The sequence below is a fragment of the Camelus ferus genome, chromosome 2 (assembly GCF_009834535.1).
Source record: "Camelus ferus isolate YT-003-E chromosome 2, BCGSAC_Cfer_1.0, whole genome shotgun sequence".
Taxonomy (NCBI): Eukaryota; Metazoa; Chordata; class Mammalia; order Artiodactyla; family Camelidae; genus Camelus; species Camelus ferus.
In genome coordinates, this window is record NC_045697.1 from 43,728,155 (window position 1) to 43,750,533 (window position 22,379).

At 34.6% G+C, this 22,379-nt stretch overlaps 1 protein-coding gene across 7 annotated transcripts in view; it reads left to right on the plus strand.

Moving 5' to 3' along the window:
- HELQ (helicase, POLQ like) overlaps positions 1-22,379 on the plus strand; it is a 49,746-nt gene that overhangs the window by 2,227 nt on the left and 25,140 nt on the right. For 3 of the 7 annotated variants that reach the window (XR_004326720.1, XM_032499001.1, XM_014564116.2), the window contains exons 3-13: positions 3,041-3,219; positions 3,920-4,120; positions 4,559-4,631; positions 5,929-6,026; positions 7,163-7,261; positions 8,527-8,672; positions 11,409-11,648; positions 13,809-13,950; positions 14,323-14,427; positions 20,175-20,430; positions 21,359-21,516. Coding sequence is in view for 5 of the 7 variants with exons in the window: in XM_032499001.1 (XP_032354892.1) it covers positions 3,041-3,219; positions 3,920-4,120; positions 4,559-4,631; positions 5,929-6,026; positions 7,163-7,261; positions 8,527-8,672; positions 11,409-11,648; positions 13,809-13,950; positions 14,323-14,427; positions 20,175-20,430; positions 21,359-21,516 (1,697 nt within the window). In the remaining 2 variants the exon portion in view is untranslated. Of the gene's footprint in view, positions 1-3,040; positions 3,220-3,919; positions 4,121-4,558; positions 4,632-5,928; positions 6,040-7,162; positions 7,262-8,526; positions 8,673-11,408; positions 11,649-13,808; positions 13,951-14,322; positions 14,428-16,248; positions 17,831-20,174; positions 20,431-21,358; positions 21,517-22,379 lie in introns of those variants that run through there. The other 4 variants (XM_032499014.1, XM_014564117.2, XR_004326734.1 and 1 more) reach the window with 4 other exon arrangements.

Consider the following 22,379-nt stretch of genomic DNA (forward strand, 5'->3'; position numbering starts at 1 on the left):
CTCAATATATAATGACTGGGGGGAGGGTCTAAACCCAGTGATGCTTTTAGTTCTTAACTTTATTGACTTCTCAGTAGCTTACCGGACACAATTGACAGACACTTCTTGAAATATCCATTTCTTGGCTTCTTGACATTCTACTCCTGGTTTTTTCTGTGATTGTCTGGCTGCTCCTCAGTTTTCTTAGCTAATGCTTCCTTAGCTGCCTCTTACTTGGCTACCAAAACTTAGCTGTTGAAATTCCTTTGACTGTTCAGGTATCTTGAGTGAAAGAAGTCAGTATTTGTAATACCATTGATTAAAATGAAACATCTTTAAAGACAGCTGAAGTTAGGGTTTAAGTGGAAAGAAATAGTATTAATAATTTATCTTGTAACATTTTCAAAAATCCAAGGTCCTTGCATATATTTCAGATTGTGTCATTTTAGACAAAGAAGGGACGCTTGCTGCCATCCTGGAAGAGCAGCCTACCAACCAGTCACTTCACAATTACTTCTGAAACTCCTAAGTTAGTATCTTATGAACCACATGAAAACATGGGGTCTCATCTCAGGGAGAAGACAATCAGGTTGGAGATGTAGGACTGCAGGAAACAATATAAGACTTTACAAGAGTCTAACAAATTCTAAATTGTGAGGTTTGCGGTTTAAGAGCTAAAGGTGTGTATTGCCCTTGAAGTAGATGTTAACTTTCTTCCCTCTGCTTTTCTTCTAGCACCTTGTTCTTTGTTTTAATCTGCATCTCCTGCCAGAATGAGTACCCTGTGGACAGGGCTCGCTCTAACTCATCTTTTTCTTATGTAACTAGCACTGTGCCTGGTAAACTCTGGTAGGTTCTTAACTGCTGGAGGTTGCCAGCCTGATTATGAATTCTGGCCTTGTCACTTAAACACAAGTTTTGCACTTTTAGCCTTAGTTCCTGATCTATTAAAAAGGGGTAATAATAATAATAGTTGTTTTGCCAGTTATGTTCTGTGTCGAGGACATGCCAAGTTAGGTTTTGGTAATGACTGTTGGTAATTATATTGATCACTTCTAAGTAAGAGCTTCAGTAAATAACTTTTTAAATCTCTTTTTACTTGTAAATCTGGCTTAACGACATGACTGATTTAAAGCATAAACATGTGTGCCACTTTTCATTGAGCTAAAGCAGTGCTTCTCAAAGTGCAGTTCCTGGACTGCAGCATCAGCATCACCTGGAAATTTGTGATGTGCATTTCAATGCACATTCTTAGGCTTCACCCCAGATCTCCTGAGTCAGAACCTCTGAGGCTGCGACCTGACAACGTGCTTTAATAAGCCCTCCAAGTGATGCAGATGTGTGGAAAATTGAGAACCACTTAACTAGAGAACTTCAACCTAATACTGTTATTTTTGCCATTTAATCATAGAATTACATGCTTAATGTGTTTTATTGAAATGTTGGGAACTAAGTTAATGTAATTTTTTTTTTTTTTTAGTGTGTGAAGATAAATGCTATTTCTAAACATTCATTATTTTGGTCAACTTATAGTTTAAAAATCTGAGGTGGATAAAATGTGGATATGGTCAAGTTGTATTTTCACACAGACATCTGCAGTTCGATAACTAATGGGTGATACTAGTCTGGTGTATTTTTTAATATATGTTTTTATATTTAATATTTTTAAATATTACATTTAAGTATTTAAATATTTTTGAAATTCCTAAATATAGTTGGTTTACAATATTATATTAGTTTCAGGTGTACAACATAGTGATTCAATATTTTTATAGATTATACTCATTTTAAAGTTGTTGCAAAATAATGGCTATATTTCTCTGGGCTGTACAATATTGAAATACTTTTAAAGTAGAAATACATAGTCATTTGAAATATTTCAGGCTGCAAAGAATTACATAATATGATTGTGCGCTAATTCATTCAGCCTTTACCCCCGCGGTGGCTCTTTGTTATATATAAACAATGCTGTGAACACCTTGCATGTAACCTTTGTATGCCCTTGCTTTTCGTTCTGTAGGTAAAGAGCCCTAGAAGCAATCCTGCTAGATCAAAAACAATGGGCACTTTTATTTTGATTCTGCAGGGTTGCATTCCAAAAAGATTGTAGCACTTCCTGCTTTCATCAGCCACACACAAAAGTGCCTGTTTGTGCCGGCTCTAGTCAGCTCTGGATTTTACCTGTGGGGGGCTTTTTTCTCGTATTTAATCCTTTTTATTTGTTTGTTTATTTTGCCAACCTAATAGGTAACAGTAGAGAATTTCTTCATGTGTTTATTAGCATTAGCATTTCTCCCTGCTGTGAAATATCTTGTCATATCTTTTGCCCATTTGTCTGGTGGTAAAATACTGGCACACATTTTGAAGACTTCTGGTGTTGCATGTTTGTTTTTCCTGCACACTGGTTGTACTCATTTTCACACCATGTTTTGGGTCTGATGTGGTCCTCTTCATGAATTCTACCTTGCTAAGCTGTGGAGCCCCTAGATGTCCTAGTTAACCATTCTAGTCTCTCATGGTTTAAACAGTCTTAGTTTAAAACGGTATTCAGGCCATTCAAAGTTCAGCTCCCCCTGAGAGTTCGTTGAATAGTCTTTCTTAGTTTGTACAAAACCTCATACATTTTTTTCCACCTTCCGCTGTGTCTCTCTAAGATGATATATGGGTAAATGAGGAAGGGAAACGCACAAAATCTCCTTGCAGAACATAGGAGGAAGGCCTTAGAACTCACACAGATCCCTGAGTTGCCCTTTAGCTCCTCTGAAGTGCCAGCCTCTTGTCCAGCAGGTGCTGCCTGCCCTATGGAATCTCAGACTTCAGTCTGCAGCTGGCGGATGGGTGGGCATCCATTTGCCCACCCTGCTGACCAGACCTGAGTTAGAAATAGTATTAGAATGCACACCTCACACTGGGGATTTTTGACATTTAACACTGATGTGTAATTACATTTATCGTTATGAGAAGATGCTACACAGGGTGGAATTTGATTTTTCTTCTTAGAAAACTTTTTTAAGATTGTGGAAAGGGAAAAATAAGGCTTTTTTTTTTTTTAATTCCACAGAATGGCAACATACTTGCTTAACACTGACTTCCGTGCAAGAAAGAAAAAATTTAATATATTCCTTGCCAACAAGTGGTGGGAAGACCCTCGTGGCTGAGATTTTAATGCTACAAGAACTGCTTTGCCGGCGAAAAGATGTTCTAATGATCCTGCCCTATGTGGCAATTGTTCAAGAAAAGGTGTGGGTTTTTTTTCAACAAGTGGTATTTGCTAATGTTATTTTGACATTAGATATAAAAACTAGCATAGATGTAACAAGTTTTTCCTGAGAAGAGGTACCTTTATTAATGATGGAGAATTAATATTTTTAGGATGTGCAAAAGCAGTATGGAGTACTTACCAAAAATCTCTAATACTGATTACCTGTTTCAGAAAGAGTTTTATTTTTTTCTAAACTGATGGATTAAACACCATTTTAAATGTTTTATATATATTTAGACTTCTTTTCAAGCAGAAACTAACTCAGTTATTTTATCAAAATAAATGAGTTATTCTGATTTTTTTTACAGCAGAGGAGACAGTTAAGATTTATTTTTACATTTATTATGTAGAAGTGTTCATTTGCAAAGATCAATACATTAATTATGACATTTCTTAGTATATGTGTTTTATCTGTGATTTTGTTCGCATTGATTGGTATTTAACACTTTTTTAGATTCTGTAAATCCCTGTGAACACTTAGTGACTGGAGTTCTTTTGGGGAGGGGGGTGGAGTAGGTAATTACGTTTATTTATTTATTTATTTTTAGGGGAGGTATTGGAGAATTGAACCCAGGACCTTGTGCGTGTGAAGCATGCACTTTACCACCTGAGCTATATCCTCCCCCTTAGAGTGCTTATTTGTCTGATTTCTTTTGTTTGTTTTAACTAATATTTTAGGTTTCAGGTTTGTCAAGTTTTGGTATAGAACTGGGTTTCTTTGTTGAAGAATATGCTGGAAGCAAAGGAAAATTTCCTCCAATTAAAAGAAGGGAAAAGAAATCACTATATATTGCCACTATTGAAAAAGGACATAGTCTGGTGAATTCTTTGATTGAAACCGGAAGGATTAGCAATCTGGGTCTGGTTGTTGTAGATGAGGTTGGTTGCTACTTTTATAATTTATCAACATTTTTGTTATACTAATGTATTTATTATTACATGGACCTGCTTAGTACCTTTATGAGAATAAGTCATTTATTTTAATATATAGACAATACAGATGAAGAAATTTCATGCTTGGTAATCTTAAATTCATTTTTGTGCCAGGTGTTTCTTGAAGAGTGAGTATATGTGTATATGTCCAATTTTATAATAGTGCTTATGAATTTCAGATGTAAGAATGTTGTCCTGGGGACAACCTCATTAACTTAAAATACCAGTGAATTAATGTATATGTACCCTAGTTGCCATAACTAAAATGCTTTATTTGTAAAGCAAAGATTGCTTCTTCATTTTATCGAATATATGCTTGTTTTATGTGGGTGTTATATGCAAATTTACTTTTCTCCTCCCCGCTTTATTTTTTAAATCTCAAAGCTGCACATGATTGGTGAAGGAAGCCGTGGGGCCATACTGGAAATGACCCTAGCAAAAATCCTCTACACCAGCAGTAAGTATTTTTTCAGGTGTGGCCACTAATTGATTTATAATCAAGAGACCTGTAAGAGTTAATTCTATCACTAGCTAGAGTATGTAACCTAGAGTAAGATACTTAAGCTTTCTGCCTTAGTTTATTTCTTAAGTGAGCTTATGAATTTTTGTTGGAAGAATGGATAAATGGGTAGAATTATGAAGATAAATGAAATTACCATTTTTCTCCACTTACTAGCTTTGTGTGCTTAGGCATGTGACTCAACCTCTCTGTTTCTTCATCTGTAAAGTGGCTATAATGATGGTACCAACCTGATGGGACTGTTGGGAGGACTGTAGGAGTTAGCACATGTGAAGCATTCAGCCACACCAAGCACACAGCACAATAAGAGCTCGCTGCCATTGCCACCATCAGTATCATCATCATCATACCAATAAAACAGTGTATGTTAATGGTCACATTAAGTAGCTATTTTGCAACATCAGACAGTCTTTAAGTGTTTATGAAATATTTATTCTACATGTCTTCTCTATTACTTATTGATATGCTATTGCAGTAGTTTATTAGTTGTTATGTATTATAATAGCTTATCTATGGAAAACTATTAAAGGTCAAATTTTTTTAAAACATTTTTTTATTGAGTTATAGTCATTTTACAATGTTGTGTCAAATTCCAGCATAGAGCACAATTTTTCAGTTATACATGAACACACATGTATTCATTGTCACATTCTTTTTTGCTATGATCTACCACAAGATCTTGTATATATTGCCCTATACAGAATAATCTTGTTTATCTATTCTACATATGCCTGTCAGTATCTACAAATTTTGAACTTCCTACAGTTTCTGCTGATTCTCATCCACACTCATAACTTCAAGTACTTCTTGTGTGCGGATGGCTCCCAATCTGTATTATCAGCTTATACCTCTCATCTGGTAACATTAATACTCTGGAAATATACAGTTGACCCTTGAACAACACAGGTTTGAACTGCATAGGCCCACTTATCCGTGAATTTTTTTCAGTAGTAAATACTACAGTACTACACGATGTGACGGTTGAATCCAGGGAGGCGGAACTGCAGGTACAGAGGGCCGACTGTAAGTTTTGGATGATACTCGACTGCGTGGAGGGTCGGTGCCCCTAACCCTAGTGTTGTTCAAGGGTCACCTGTATTTGTATTCTTCTTACCTTCCTCCCTTTCCCAAATCACTCAGGAAAAATTCAGAACACAAAAAGGCTGCTAAAAATTACTGTTATGATATACCAAATAACACCTTTTCCTCAATGCTTTGGATTTTTATTTTTTAGAAACAACTCAAATTATTGGTATGAGTGCAACGTTGAACAATGTTGAAGACCTCCAGGAGTTCCTACAGGCAGAATATTACACCAGCGAGTTTAGACCAGTATGTACCTAAGGTTTGATTTGTTATGTATCATCTTTTATTCAGAAAGAAAAGTAGTAAATGTACTATATAAAAAACGTAAGAGTAGTGAAGGAGTGTAATGCCACTGACCATGGCTGTTTGCTAGTAAGTCTGTGTATAGAGAGTGTAACTCTGCGGGGTCAGGGATCTTGGCTTGGCTATAGCACCCAGAACAGTGCCTGGCCCCTGAGTCTTCAATGAATATTTATTGAATGAAATTTTCCAGACCCATTCTGCTTTTCCACTTTATATTCTGTAAGGTACATTTTTTCATTCAGTGAGAATTCAGTAATTCATGTTTCGAGTTATTGGCACATAAAAAAAAACTTACCTTAAAATTTTAAATGTTTTCCAGTATTTATGCCTTGGTAGTTATAATGCTTTTTTAATAAGTTAAGACTTCACATGGATTTAAGCTTAAACTCCCCCTTAACAGTATTCCCAAAAGACGAAGAAAGTAAATTAATGTAGTTCATAGTTATTTGAAAGTAGCTTATAATGTTTATATACTCTGTTTGCAGTTTCTGTGTCTAAATAGGTTTTCAGAAAATGATTTTTGAGAATCACCAAATTTTAATTTGAAATTTGGTGTTTTTACATTTGCACCAAATATGAAAATTTTCAAGAGATATTTTCTGACCTTAATTGTCGAATTAGAGGCTGTTCTTTTAAAAATTCAATGAGCTGTTCTTACAAACTTTTGTCTACAAATACTTAAATTAAAAATAACTTGGTGGTATTTAGATTAAAACTGATGACTAATAAAGCTTTAAATCTTGAGGAATAACACAAATAAACTCCTTAATAAAGGAGTGTGAACACTTGACTCATTTATACTTCTTGTGACCAATACAAGTGTCTGATTTCCTTTTAGATATGTGGCTATTCAATTCAAAAGTATTTCTTCAAGGATATTAATCCCAGTTTTGATTTAAAGGGGAAAAGAAACTTAAATGGGAAAGAAATAACTTTTATGTTGAAACATTTTACAAACCTTAGAAAAGCTAAAATTTTTGTATAGCTTTCCTTTTTTTACAGCATATTTTACAAAATTTGAAACTCTGGAAAGATGGATTTGTATATGGTATTAATTGCAAACATCTTTTTAATTCAAGGTTGAATTAAAAGAATATCTGAAAATAAATGATGCAATATATGAGGTTGACAGCAAAGCAGAGAATGGCATGACTTTTTCACGTCTCCTTAATTATAAGGTAACCCTGATAATCCCTGAAGATGAGGTTCCCAGACTTTGTTCCCAACTGCCCTGGGACACCACAGGGGAGTCTCATGGATACTGTGGAATAGTTTGGACATTTGAGAGAAAACAGCTGATGCTTGACGTCTGTTGGACACCATACAAACTACTGGTTCAAGATAGGCAGTATCCAGTGTCAGCATTAGATCACACTACATTCCTTTCTATGATATTGTATCTTTGTGAAGTTGGGGAGAGTGTGTTGTACTTACTGTAAGCAAATACCATGTAAAAATCAATGTGGCACAGGACATAAGGGTTTCTACAGTTTGGAAACCTGTGGAGGGCCCAGCTGTGCACACAGTCCATTGGAGGGCTGTGATGGTTATTTAAGAATGAAATTTTAAAAGATTTTTTATTCCATTGATGTGTATTATTTATTCAAATGGCTACTGATTTGTAAGGAAATACACACTTATTAATTTGTTTGGACCTAACTACCTAATAATCAAAACTGTTAGGTATTTTATTTGCCCTTGGGGATCCAGGAACCAAGTTTGGAGACCTCTCCCATAAATGTTTTTTCATTCAGCAGCAACAGCAAAACAAGAAGAACGTCTGTAGGCTCTGTAGCTCAGATGTTGGTATATGAAAACGTTAATGTTCTGTGACTTACATGAAGGACATTAAAAAAGGAGAAAAGGAATTTTACAACAGTTTTAGAATTCTATAAAGGTATATTATTCTAAATCTTAATGAGTTTTCAGTCAAGTCAAAGGAAGTGAGATTTTAAATAACTTTGCATTTCTCTTCATGTTCTTTCTGAGTTCTTTGTGTCTGCGTAGTAAATATATTTTCTATTTCTGAAAATACATCCTGTAGTATGATTGAACCTGTGTTTTTGAAAGCTTAGTAATAGCAAGAGCTCTAACTTATTTGTGCAGTTCTTTGACTGTTACTGGGATCAATCTGTGTTTCTCTCTGTGGACTTTTTCTGCTTCAGTGCAGATAGACGTGCAGTTGATTTATTAATAACATTAACTATTTTCACTTCCTTTATTTAAAACTGAATACACCTAATGAAACCCTAATAATCTAAGAGAAAAGTGGAACTTAACATTTTGCTGTTTAATACAGGTTTCGTCTTTTCTTTTAAGTGATCATATTTATTAAATGAGAAGTTCAGAATTATGGATGATTTACTTTCCTTTCGAAACACACTGATAAAATGAAAGGCTTTCATGGTTGCTAACTGCTTTGTTCCTACATCTTGTTGTACAGTATTCTGACACTCTGAAAAAGATGGATCCTGACCACTTGGTAGCATTGGTGACAGAAGTTATTCCCAATTATTCCTGCTTAGTTTTTTGTCCCACTAAGAAGAACTGTGAAAATGTAGCAGAAATGATATGCAAAATTTTAAGCAAGTATGTTAATCTTTTAAAAATATTCTGTTTTATTTTTATTATGATTTACATGCCAGGTATTCTGTTGATTCAACAAGCACTAATTCTTGCAGAACATCGTACTGAGTTGTTGTACTAGGTTCTGAAGGCCCTGACCTGGAGGAAAGTTGAGCTGTGAAATATATATGTGTGGAATAGAGAAAAGTTCTAAGGCTGCATGTCAGGGAATGCTGGCTAATACAATGGCTTGGCTGCACAATGAGTCATTGGGGGCCTTTTTAAAATCTCAGTGCCCAAGCTACATCCAAGACAAATCAGACAATCCCAGATAATCTCTGGGAGTAGAACCCAGGCACCATTATTTTGTAAAGCTCCCAGGCAAGTCCAACATGCAGCCAAGGTCAACCACTGGCTTACGTGATCAGAGAACTGATCACTGATCACTGTGGGGATGAATCATATCTTCAGCTTAACCTTCTCTTTAATTAAATACTGTTTTCTTTGTTTTCTTAGTAAACTTCACACTTAAGTTGTGTGGACATTGGGATTGAATTTCCTAAACAATTAAGAAATTTGTTGGTTGCAATTTTACAGTATTTAATATTGGTTCTGTTGTATCATAGATATATATAAAGTGACCTTAAGTATAAACTGTTTAGTTTTTTCTGCACCTTTTTGTCCTATGTGTGGTTCTATCATGTTTTTCAGACTTCTTTTTTGGTCCCTTAACCACTGCTGTATCACTATTCACAGACCAGTGCCCTGGACTCTAATCTAGTCATGCTCCACCTCCCCTCCCAATCCTGCTGTCATGGATTGGTCTAATATAGAGCTAAATCCGTTGGCTAACACAAAGATACACATGTTTGGGATAAAGTGAAGAAGTTTCCCATTTTGGTAGCTGCATGTCCACCTTTATAATGATGATGCACATTATAAAAGCCTAAGGAAATTGTCATTTGACTGGGAGGCATGAGTTTTATATTGGTCAAGTTATACCTTTGACTTATTTTGCTTTTTGTTGATAATAGTTTATTTGAATCATAAATTTGGAAGTTTAATATCAAAGTACTTAAAAAGTAAAAAAAAATAAATAAATAAAGTAAAATCTAGGGCTAAATGGTTTCTGATCTCAGTGGTGTCTTTAAAACATGATTTCTTGAGAGTCCTCGCATACCAGCTTATCTCTTAATAATTTGCCTCCTTACCATAAATTTCATGGGAAGCAGTTACTATAGAACCACCTGGGCAGTAGAATGTGCTTGTAAGTGCAAAAACTGAAGCAGATTTTTCCCAATTGATTGTCTCAATCTCAAGGAAACATCTTTTTTCTGGCCGTTACTACTTTTGACTTTTAAGTCAAGAATGCCTTTTTTTTTTTTTTTTTTTTTTACATTTTTTAAACACTATTTGCTGGCAACTGCCAAAGATCTGGCCATATCACTTTTCCTAAAAAATTCCTCTAAAAATGATATCACAGTGCTTCTTAGCCTGGAATTCAGGCTAAGATCTGACTCAGCTTACTTTTCTATCCTTCTTCCTTCTGCTCTTCATTCGCCTTGCACTCCTTCCAAGCTGAGCCACTTCTCTTCTTTGTTTGTGCTTTGCACTGCCCGTTGCCATGCCTGGGATCATGCCTTCCCCTCTGCGAACAGTGCACTTCCTGCCCCCTCACTGCTGCCTCTCTAACACCTGTTCTTCAGGACCCAGCGCAGATCTCACTTTCTCCCACAAAACCCTTCTCCATCTAACCATATCTTACCTGGTCAGTTACAAATCATGTCTCCCTTCTCTAAAACTGTAGGGTGATTATTAGTGTTCTCACACCATGTACGACTGAATTCCTTGAGAAGGGTTCATCCCTTTTAGGACCTCAAATACTGGCTGGAAGTAGTAACATGAAGTCTGTCACTCCCTACTCAGCTTGCACTGATCACCCTTAACCACTTTCTTCCCCATTCTTTGTTGTGTCCTTGCATCCCATTTCTCAACTTCTTATGAAATTCCTGGCCTGCTGCGGTTACCACCAGCCAGAGCTTTCCTTTCTTTCCGTGAAGCACACAACAACACAGGCTGTGTGTACTGTATACTCTTAGACTCTGTTTGCTACTGGTATTCAGAAGTCGTAGCTTTACAACTAGTAGTTAGTTGTACTTAGTCCTTCTTTCCTTTCTCTCTTTCTTTTCTAGAAGGGAATTTAAATAATAGGTGCTTCTAGATAGGAGACATGGTTGGATATTACTGAGGCTTCTAAAATGCTAGTGTTTAGATAGTGTTCTACCTATAATATGTATGATTTAATAATATATGTTTTCATCTTCAGAGAAGAAAATTTATGACTTAAAACAGATCACCTTCACTAAAGATGTATGTTTTGTGAAAAAGAAAATTGTAACATGTAGAGCAGGGGTCTAAAACTGGCACCCATGGATTCGTAGGCAGAACAGGATTGAACTTCAGGAAGTCCATGAACCCTCTGAAATTACAGGCAGTGCTGTGTTTATGTGAATATTTGTTTTTCCCCTTAGCTGTAAGCAGATTTTCACAGAGCTCTGTGATCCACAAAAAGTTTGAGAGAAACTACCTAATAGTTATTGAAAGCAAAATCAAAATCCTAAGAACATTTTATATACTTACGTCAATAAGTGATACGTTTTTAAGACGAGAATGTTTACATGCATCTACTCAAATTAAAATTGCAGGCACCCTGTCACTGTAAGATCAAGGGGTCGTATCTCTAACAGATCTTTTTCCTAGGGAATATCTGAAGCACAGAGAGAAGGAAAAACACGAACTGATTAAGAGCTTGAAGAATAGCAGCAGTGGCAGCTTGTGTCCTGTGCTAAAGCACACCATCCCCTTTGGGGTTGCTTATCACCACAGCGGCTTGACGAGTGATGAAAGGAAGCTCTTGGAGGAGGCCTACTCCACAGGCGTTCTCTGCCTTTTCACCTGCACATCCACCCTAGCAGCAGGTGTTAACCTACCAGCTCGAAGGTAAGATGTAAGTAATTGTTGGCCGGGCTCAAAACTTTTCAATTCCTAGCTTGCCAGCAGTTTTATTGTTGTCTTATTCGTTCTCAGTAGTGGGTGAGAATTTATCAAATGTTTTTTTCAGCACTTGCTGAGTTGATTGGTTTATTTCCTTTAATATTTTAATGAAAAATAACACCGGTAAGTTTTCTGCTGTTAGAATTCCTTCTTTCCTGTTGCTCTCCCTGTCTGGTTTTGAGGTTAGGGTTTATTAGCCCAGTTGTGTAGAAACAGTTGGCAAGCTTTCCACCGTTTCTTATGATCTGAAAGTTTATTTAACAGAGGTTTCCTTGAAACCTTAAAGACTTTTGAGTCTAGTATCTTTTTTAGAGTAGATCCTTGATTACCTTTTCAGTTATTACCAAAGCTGTGTAGGGCTGTATAATTGATTTCTACTCTTTGTCATTTGTGACTTTAAAATTTGTGACCTTTTTCAAATAAATGATTGACTTTTGTAAATTATCCATGAGCATAAAAAAAATGTGGGTATGCAGTTTCATAAGATCATGGTTATTAATCATGTTGTCAGCTCCTGTGTTTTCTTACTATTTGCGATTCTTTGTCAATTTCAGGGAGGGTATGTTAGGATCTCCCACTGTAATTATGGAGTTGTCAGCTTCTCTTTTTTACCTTTTTTAGAAGTTTTTTTTTGCTTTGTAGTTCAAAACTACTTAGGTATGTAAAGGTTTACTCCAAATATCTTACTGCTGAATTATACCTTTTATCAATAAAATCGGTTCTTGTCTTTCTCATTTAGTGATTTTACTTCAAATACTAGGATTACATTTTTTTTTTTGCCATGTATATGTTTTTCTATTCTTTCATTTTCAAATCCTGTCACTGACTAAATTTTCCATTTTTTCAGATAGTTGGTGAAATAAAGAAAGGAAATCTAATTCTGCAAGTCCTAACCATCCCAATCTAGCACTTCTCATTCACATTAGCTCTTGAGTATATTGTTTCAATTTAAAGTTTTATGCATTTCTTCATTTTAGAATAATTTTTTTCCAGTTATTTCTTTAATTATTTCTTTCCTTTCATGATCTCTGTTCTTTGCTTTTGTAACTTCAATTAGATAGAGTTGAAGCCTCTTAAATTGAGCTTTCAACTCTCAACTTTTTTTACACGTTGTTCAATCTATGTGACATGTATGATTTCTTCAGCTTTACCTCCCAAATGACAAAATCAGTTTTTAACTTACCCCATTAACTGTATTCATTCATTATTCAATTCTTCTATTGAATTGTTTAAATGAATTTTTTAAAGTTTTTTAATTTCTAAGAGCTCTCTTTTATTGCTCTTTCTTTATGGTAATCTGCTCTCATCTTGTGAATACATTGCCCTCTAGAACTTTCTGTGGATACCAGTTAGAATTTTTTAAAGTTCTTATCTGTCCCTGTATATCTGCTTCTGTGAGACATTTATTCTGTATGTTCATGTTATTTTTCTTTTATGGCATTAGTTTTCTTCATGTGTTTGGTAATTTTGGCTGCCCATTGGATTTATAAATAAAGGGGTAGGTTGATTGGTTTAGGTAAATGACAGGTTTTCTCGCACCTTTGAACAGGAAAGCTGGCTATAGATTTCTGTATACATGAGCAGGGTTGAAAACATGTTTGTAGGTCAAAAACAGTTGAAATTTGCAATTTTATGTAGTTGACAAAAATATAAGTTCATAAATAAATATGTATATGTTGGTAGTGTGTAGTCAGATTTTTTATTTATGGAATATAAAATCAAAAGTCTTCTTAGATTATTGCTATAGTGGATTGATCATAAGCTTTGTTGCTAGTCAAACTTAAGTTCAGATTATGGTTCTGGTAATACTAATTTTGTGGTTGACTTGTCTGTGCTTCAATTAGCCCCTTCGTAAAAAGTAAATTAAATTAAATTAAATTAAAAAGAATATTAGCACCAAGAGTTTTGTAAGGATTACAGATAATGTCCATAAAGAACCTCAGGCATCATAGATTTTTGGTGAATGGTAGTAGTCATCTATTACTTTGAGTCAATGTGTTATTAAATTTAATGTCACTTAAGTTATAATGAAATTAAAAGTTTAAAAAATAGATGCTCTGGCTATAGATGGAATATTACTTTTAATTAATGTTATCAATTTCATAGAGTTATTTTAAGAGCCCCTTATGTTGCCAAAGAATTCTTAAAGAGGAATCAATATAAACAGATGATTGGCAGAGCTGGCCGTGCTGGAATAGATTCTTCTGGGGAGAGCATCCTTATTTTGCAAGAAAAAGACAAGCAACAGGTAATATTCAACTGGTTGTTGGTTGGTTGTTTTGTCTTCTTTCTTTGTCTTTTGTCTGGCCCTTTTATGAGGTCTTCTTTTAAAAATTAATTATTAATATTCCTTTAAATATTTTCTTCTCCTCTGTGATTAAGAATTAGAAAGAGTAGTGTGAATACTTTTTTATTTCAGGCAAACAATGAAAAGTATTTTCTCTATTTATCTTTCTTCCATTTTCATTAGGACTCCTGCTAAATTCATATTTTTTTAATCTTTATGTTTTCTTATCTCCCCTGACCTCCACAAGATCTATGTAAAATATAAAATTTTATATGGAATGTCATTTATTTTTTATAATAACACAAAACTATAATATTGGTTTGATTGTTGTAGGTATTGGAGCTAATAAGCAGACCATTGGAAAACTGTTACAGCCAACTTGTTCAAGAATTCACCAAGGGAATCCAAACTTTGTTCCTCTCTTTGATTGGTTTGAAGGTATTTTAAAATATTTTTATATCTTATAAAGTGATATCTGAGATAATGGAGGTTTAAAAATTTTAAAAATCTGTGAAGTATGAAAAAAATGTTAAATTCTAATCTAATGTGGAAAAGAACAATCTGACATGATAAATCTGAATCTAGATTTATATGTGCATTTTTAATCTTTTGAATTGTAAGGAATATGAAAAACCAACAAATCATAACTTGGTGTCCATTACAAATAAGAGACTTTGGTGGGTACTGTGGGGGATACAAGGAGCTGTAAAGACATGGGTCCTGATGGGGGTAATCTAGCATCTCTGCCTTTGGTAAGAAAAAGGTTCACTGTAATCCTGTGACCATAAATGTGTGTGAGATCAGTATATACTTTATCAGGCAGAAAATTAAAAAAAAAAAAGTTAGTGGGGCACAATGAGAAAATAGTCTTTTTTCCTAAAATCAGAAATTAGCTCTCTTTATTAGAGTTACTCTTGAGTTAAACCTCTTTATTAGGGATATTCTTAAGTAAATTTTAACTTTGTGCCCAAGGTCACTCTGCCTCAAAATAGCAAAACCAGAGTTTGAATTCAGCTTTATCTAACTACAAAACCAGCACTCTTAATCTATCGTACAGGCCACCTTCATTAACCTGAACAGTTTAAATGAAAATCCGAAAGGTGATTGATAAATAATAGACACCATGAGACAAGTTTTGATTTCCTTGCTGGTGAATGGTATATTACAATATCCCCTGGCAATTTATAAAAGTGAAAGGCTGCAAGAAAGAAAAGTAATTAGTGCTATGTATTGAAGGAGATAGAGGTTTTAGATAAGCAGAGGGAAGGAATAGCCATTACTTAGAATGAAAGGTGAGAAACCTTAAGATGATGCGGGGTGACAGTCAGTAGGCTTGAATATTGAGGAAGGCTGAAGATACTGAGGAGTAGAAAGTTGAGTGGGAAAAGTTGGGCCAGACTGTGTGCTGTAGATGGAGGAAGGTGGAGAGCATGTTTAAACACTGGACTAAAGGGTTGTGACCCAATCACTTATCAGTGGAAATAGTGAAAGTTTTCTGTGGTTGTTCAGAGCAAGGGCTCTGATATCACACATACCTGTGTCCTGGTCAGAGCTCTGTCTCTTGTTACCCTGCATAAATTACTAACTCTTCCAGTTACCTGTGAAAAAGGAATACTACTATGCAGGAGTATTGCAAGGCTAGTTTGGGAGCAGCTGTAGTAAAGCATGTATAATGTAATAAAGACCTACAGTTGGAGGGTTGCCCTGGAATTAATAAAGGAGGGAAAGAGATCATGAAGATCACTGAGTCTTATTACATTTATATAGTGGATAAGGTAACAAGACTCAGAGAATTAATGGTTTAGTTTAAGGTCATTCAAGCAGTTATGGTTTAGATAGGATTATAATTCAGGTTCCTGCCTTGCTGGCCAGTAATCTTTCCAGTGTGCCATTGTGTATGTAGAACATTCGCTAAATGCATTTGAAAATTCACCAAGATAGACCATATTTTGGGTCATAAAACAAGTCTAAATAAATTTGAAGGATTGAAATTATTTAGGGAATGGTATCTAATGACAACAGAATTAAAGTATACATCAGTAATAGAAAGGTATCAGGGAAATACCCAAATGTTTGGAAATTAAATAGCATACTTTGACCACAGGTCAAAGTAGAAATCATAAGGGAAATTAGAAAATATGTAATATAGATAAAAGCAGAAATCAATGACATAAAAAATAGACAAATGAGAAAAAAATTAATGAAACCATAAGCTAGTTCTTTGAAAAGATCAGTAAGATTATTGATTGAATTGATCAGGTGGAAAAGAGAAAACACATAAATTACCAACATGAGGAATGGAAGAAGGGTCATCACTGGAGATCCCAGAGATATTGAAGGTAGTATGGAATTATCTTTGAATAACTATATCCTTGAATACTGAAAAATGAATTCAACAATTTAGATGCAATGGGGGAAATTCTTAAAAGACAATTCTCAAAATCAACTGAAGAAGTATAAAATCTAAATAGTTCTATATCTCCAAAAAAATTGAATTTATAATTTAAAACTTTCCCACAAAGAGAATTCCAGGCCCAGCTGACTTCACTGGTGAACTCTAACAAACTTTTAAAGAAGAAATAACACCAATCATACACATATTCTTCCCGAAAGTAGAGGAAGAGGGAACAGTGCTCATTTCATCTTATAAGACCAGCATTACTCTGATACCAAAACCAGACAAAGATGTTACAAGAAGAGAAAGCTACAGGCCAATATCTCTTGGAAACATAAAAACCCTTATCAAAGTATTAGTAATCCAGCAATACATTATAAGAGCAATATATCATGGTCAATCAGAGTTTATTCCAGTAATACAAAGTTGGTTTAATATTCAAAATTCAATCAATATAATTACCCATTTGACAGAACTCAACACTCATTCATGATAAAAACTCAGCAAACTAGGAGTAAAAAAGGACTTCTTCAACCTGATAAAGGGTATTTACTTAAAAAAAAATGCAGGTAACATCACACTTAATCTCATCTGATTCCCCTGAGATCAGAAAAAGAAAAGATGTCTGCTCTCACCCTACTATTCAACATATATCAGAAGTCGTAGCCAATACAGTAAGACAGGACGAAAAATAAAAAACACGAATTGGAAAGGAAGAAGTAAAACTATCTTATTTGCTGATGGTGTTGAGTTCAAGAAAAATCCAAAGAAATGTACAAAAAAACTAGGGTATAATTAGCAGTGTCATAAGATACAGGGTCAGTGTACAAAACTCAATTGTATTTCTACATACTTACTACAAATAATTGGAAAAACAATTCCATTTACACTAGCATCAAAAACCATGAAATACTTAGGGATAAATTTAACTAATACGTGTCAGACCTATACATTGAAAACTAAAACACTGCTGAGAGAAATTAAAGAAGACCAAAATAAATGGAGAGAGATATCATATTCATGAATTGGAACACTCAGTTTTGTTCAGATGTTACTTCATCCCAAATTGATCTATAAATTCAGTTTAATCCCAATCAAAATCTCAACAGGTTGTTTTGTGTAAGTTGTAAACTGATACTAGAATTTATTTAGAAATGCAAAGAAGTAGGGGCAGTGCTCCCTAAGTCTGGGACTCGCCCATCTTACCTCCCCATCTCCAGTTTCACTCTCACCCACTGCTTTGTCTGGTTAACTCCCACTCAACCCTGAAACTTTCACTTAGCCTCGCTTGCTTAGGAAAGCCTCCCTGTACTGCTGAGTCCAGTCAGTCTATTGTGTGCTTTAAAAACCACATTCCCTTCCTCTAATGACATCTATCAGTTTGTAATTGTATTTTGGGGGGCCTTTTTTTTTTAATTGAAATATAACTTATTTACAGTGTTGTGTTAGTTTCTGGTGTACTGCATAGTGATTCAGTTATACATATATATTTTTTTCATTATAGGTTTTTTAAGCTATTGAATATAGTTCCCTGTGCTATACAGTAGGACCTTGTTACTTATCTCTTCTATATATAGTAGTTTATATCTGCCAATCCCGAACTCCTAATTTATCCCTCCCTCCACCCTTTCCCCTTTGGTAATCATAAGTTTGTTTTCTATGTCTGTGAGTTTCTGTTTTGTAAGTAAGTTCACTTGTATCATTTTTTTTGATTCCACTAATAAGTGATATCATATGATATTTGTTTTCCTCTGTCTGACTTACTTCACTTAGTATGATGATCTCTAGGTCCATCCATGTTGCTGCAAATGGCATTATTTTGTTCTTTTTTATGGCTGAGTGGTATTCCATTGTATAAATATACCACAAATTCTTTATCTAGTCATCTGTCAGTTGGACATTTAGGTTGTTTCCGTGTCTTAGCTGATGTAAATAGTGCTGCTATGAACACTGCAGTGCATGTGTCATTTCAAATTGGAATTTTCTTCAGATATATGCCCAGAAGCGGGATTACTGGATCATATAGTAAGTCTATTTTTTTAGCTTTTTTTAGGAATCTCCATACTATTTTCCATAGTGGCTGCACCAAATGTAATTTTATTCTTAGTAGTGCAGTTATTTAGCTAATAACTTTACCCCACCAGAATGTAAGCTCTGTGGCAGCAGGGTCCACAGTTATTTTCATTTATCACTGAATCCCAGTGCCTAGCACCGTGCCTGGCATGTGGTTGCCACTCAGTAAATACTTGAATTAATGAATCGATTGATTTTGCAGTTGGTCATGGCTGAACCTGCAGATTGGGGCAACAGTGGAGAATCCAGCTTTGAGAAGTTGTGGAGGTCAGAGGCAGAGGCAGGCCCAGTGAGTTTAAATCACTGTGTCTAAAAGCTTTTCACAGAGGGGTAGAAAGCTAACATGATGGAAGCTAGAAGAATCAAGTAAAGGGTTTTTTGTTTGTTTGTTTACGCCTAGTGTTAACTATAATCAACAAGGTAGAAAACAATAAAGAAACTAAGTATGTTGATAATCTACAAACTGATTAGTTCTTGAATATCTCAAAGGTGCAGTTTTAGCCTAAATAAATACTATATTAAAAATGATTTTTTTAAAGGAGGAGAAGCAATAAGAAATGTCTGTGCTCCACAGTATTTTTTATCCCTTACATTGGCTTAATATGAAATTACTACTGAAGTTTTCCAGTTGAAATATCATCAGAATTATAAGAGAGAGAAAATATGCTTATTGGTTGACCATATTTTAATATAACATGCTGATTTCATTGAAATTGGCTAATATAAATTATTGTAATTCAGAGTCAGCTCTATGTCTGAATACCAAATGGTGGGTTAAGTATTACTTATGATCACCATTATAAGTTTTAAATTAGTGATCAGGGGAGGAGGGAAAAAGGCAGCAAAAGAATAGAAAAAGGAGATGGGAATGAGAGCAACAAAAAGAGGTAGAAAACTGCTATTTATTTTTAGGTAATATGTCAGAGTATTGCCTGGTCCTGTTTTAATGGACTTTCAGTTTTGTTTTCTGTCTGTGTGTGTGTGCTCATTTTTAACATAGGTGCTTTTTGTTTTTTGGGGTGTTTTTTTTTTTTTGTCATAAAAAACATTTTATGTGAAATGTAGATTGGACTTTTTTTTTTAACATTTTTTATTGTGTTATAGTCACTTTACAATGTTGTGTTAAATTCCAGTGTAGAGCACAATTTTTCAGTTGTACATGAACCTGTTAACACAGGTTTTAAAGCGAAAGACTGCTTTCACAGGTGACTGGAAAGGGGTAGAAAGGAGGATTTCTGGAGGAGGCTGAGTGGGAATTGGTGATAATTTTGTGTGTGTGTGAGGGAGGTAATTAGGTAGAGAGAGAAAGAGAATGAACTGGGGGTTCAACTCAGGACCTTGTGCGTGCTAAACACGCACTCTACCACTGAACTGTACCCTCCCCCCAGAATTAGTAATAATTGATCAGAGAGTAATCAGCACAGCTTTGGAGATACTGTGAAAAATTATTCAAAAACCTAAGGAGTTTTTGAATGAGAAATGTGTAGATGTGTTCATTAAAAATATGCATGTGATAACTACCTTCTCCCTTAAATTTTTTCTTGTGATTTTAAAATGCCATTGTAAAATTACCTTTATGTAACTATGTAGATTTATAACAATTTTTTATTTAAATAGCTTTGAGGTATTGAAATGAGTCATCATCTTGATTAATTATTCATTCAAATGATACCTTGAATTAGGGAAGATGCTCCAATGATGTCCTGAATTGTTTCAGATTACAACAAATCTTGGTGACATATACCACTTTATGAGTGGTACATTTTTTGGTGTTCAGCAAAAGATTTTGTTGAAAGAAAAAAGTCTCTGGGAAATAACTGTCGAATCACTTAGATACCTGACAGAAAAAGGACTCCTACAAAAAGACACCACTTTGACAGAAAGAGGACTTCTACAAAAAGACACTATTTACAGGTCCGAAGATGAGTTCCATAGTTTTCATATTACAAAGTTGGGACGAGCTTCTTTTAAGGGTAAGAGTTCACTTAAATCTCACTACTAATCTGAGGAAATGCATTGGAAAACATAGAGATTATTCTGTAACTTTAAATTGGATTTGTAATTTCATATTAATAAAATTAATCTTACAAACTGTTAGACTACTTCAACTTTAAAAAGTTGAAAAATGTTTTGAATCACAAGTAATTTAGAATACTGCAAAAGTATGTGGAAAAAAAGATGTTCATCCCTCCTTCTTGCTCCCCTCCCCAGGCCATCACACAAATCATAATATCCTACCAAGAATAACAATTTGGTGTAAATCCTTCCAGACGTTTTCTGTAAATTTCATAACAATTTGATATATATACATCCTTCCAGATATTTTTACATGTACATGTATATATGTCTGTATTGTATGTGCATATGTGTCTGCATACATACATATACGTATATACATACACACATACATACATGTGTGCATAATGTAAGTATTTGGGGGCAGCTTGCTTTTCTCACTTCTAAAATATCATGAGCATCTTCACATGTCAGTCTCTTTAAATCTGCCTTATTTTTCTTTTAATACTTTAGTCATCCATAGTAGGGATACCATAATGTATTTAACCATTCTTTTATTGATGGACATTTACACTACTTCTGATTTCTCTCAGTTGTAGACAAGGCTGCATGGGCATCTCTGTTCATGTATTTTTGGATATGTGTGGAAATACTTCTCTAGCTTAGATTCCCAAAATAGGGTAGTTGGGTCAGAAGGTATGTACTTATTAAATGTTGACGGATGCTATCAAAGTGACTGCCAAAATAGTTGTGCTAAATTACATAATAAGAGATTTTAAATACTTTTTGCTATATTTAGGTAACTCCTAAACCAGACTTTCTTTAAAATCACCTCTTTCCCCACTGGTGATTATGAAAGATGAACTATTTGTATCTTTCTTTTAGGGACTATAGATTTGGCTTATTGTGACATTCTCTACAGAGACTTGAAGAAAGGTCTTGAAGGACTTGTGCTTGAAAGCCTTCTTCATCTAATTTACCTAACAACTCCCTATGATATGGCTTCTCAGTGTAACCCTGATTGGATGATATACTTCAGGCAGGTGAGAAGATAAGATTCTGCAATGTAGGCTACCTAGTTTATTAATCATGATATGATTTTTATCAAGTGATTATTCACTTTTTTCCTCCATTAAAATATATTTGAAATTGGGCCTTTAATCTTTCAGTTTTTAAAGCAGCAATATGGCAATAGCATTTTTGTTTGTTTCACTTAAATATTACTTTTCTGTTAAATATAAACATATTCATTATCAAAAAAAAATAAAGGTGCAGAAAAGAAAATAGGGTCATCTCTGGTCCCATTCCCCCAAAGATAGTTACTCTTGTGGTTTGGTGACCACTGTGTTTTACAGTGTAAAGAAAGCCATGAAAGCCATCTCTAATGATTGAGAATTTCATTCCATGAAAGCTTTATCTGGGCCATGCATGATGAGACACCAAACCCAGTGATGTTAATATCTGAGAAGGAATATCATTCTTATGGCCAGTAGCCAGGTAGAAGTGGCCCTACATGCTACAAAACCAAGGGGTAGAGTACAGTCTATTATGGTTTTACTGTGAACAAGCTAGATTCATGAACACATAGTAGGTAGAAGCAGTATGTAGCTTTTAGTTGCAGGAAATTAACTTTCTTTTTAATGCCGTATTTTTAAATAGTTACTCTAAGTTGTTCTAAGTGGTACTATACCTTTCCTTCTTCTCCCCACCCAGATATCTCCCATATTAAACATGAGTACGTCCATGGAAATCATAGTCTATACTCACAGTACTGTGCCCATATCTTTAGTCATTCTACTAAAATATGTTATATTTTAATAATACATCTTTTAAGCTATCAATATTTTTAAGTAAAATTTGTGTTATTTTTTCATATCTTTTATAATCATGAAAATGTGGTAGTGCA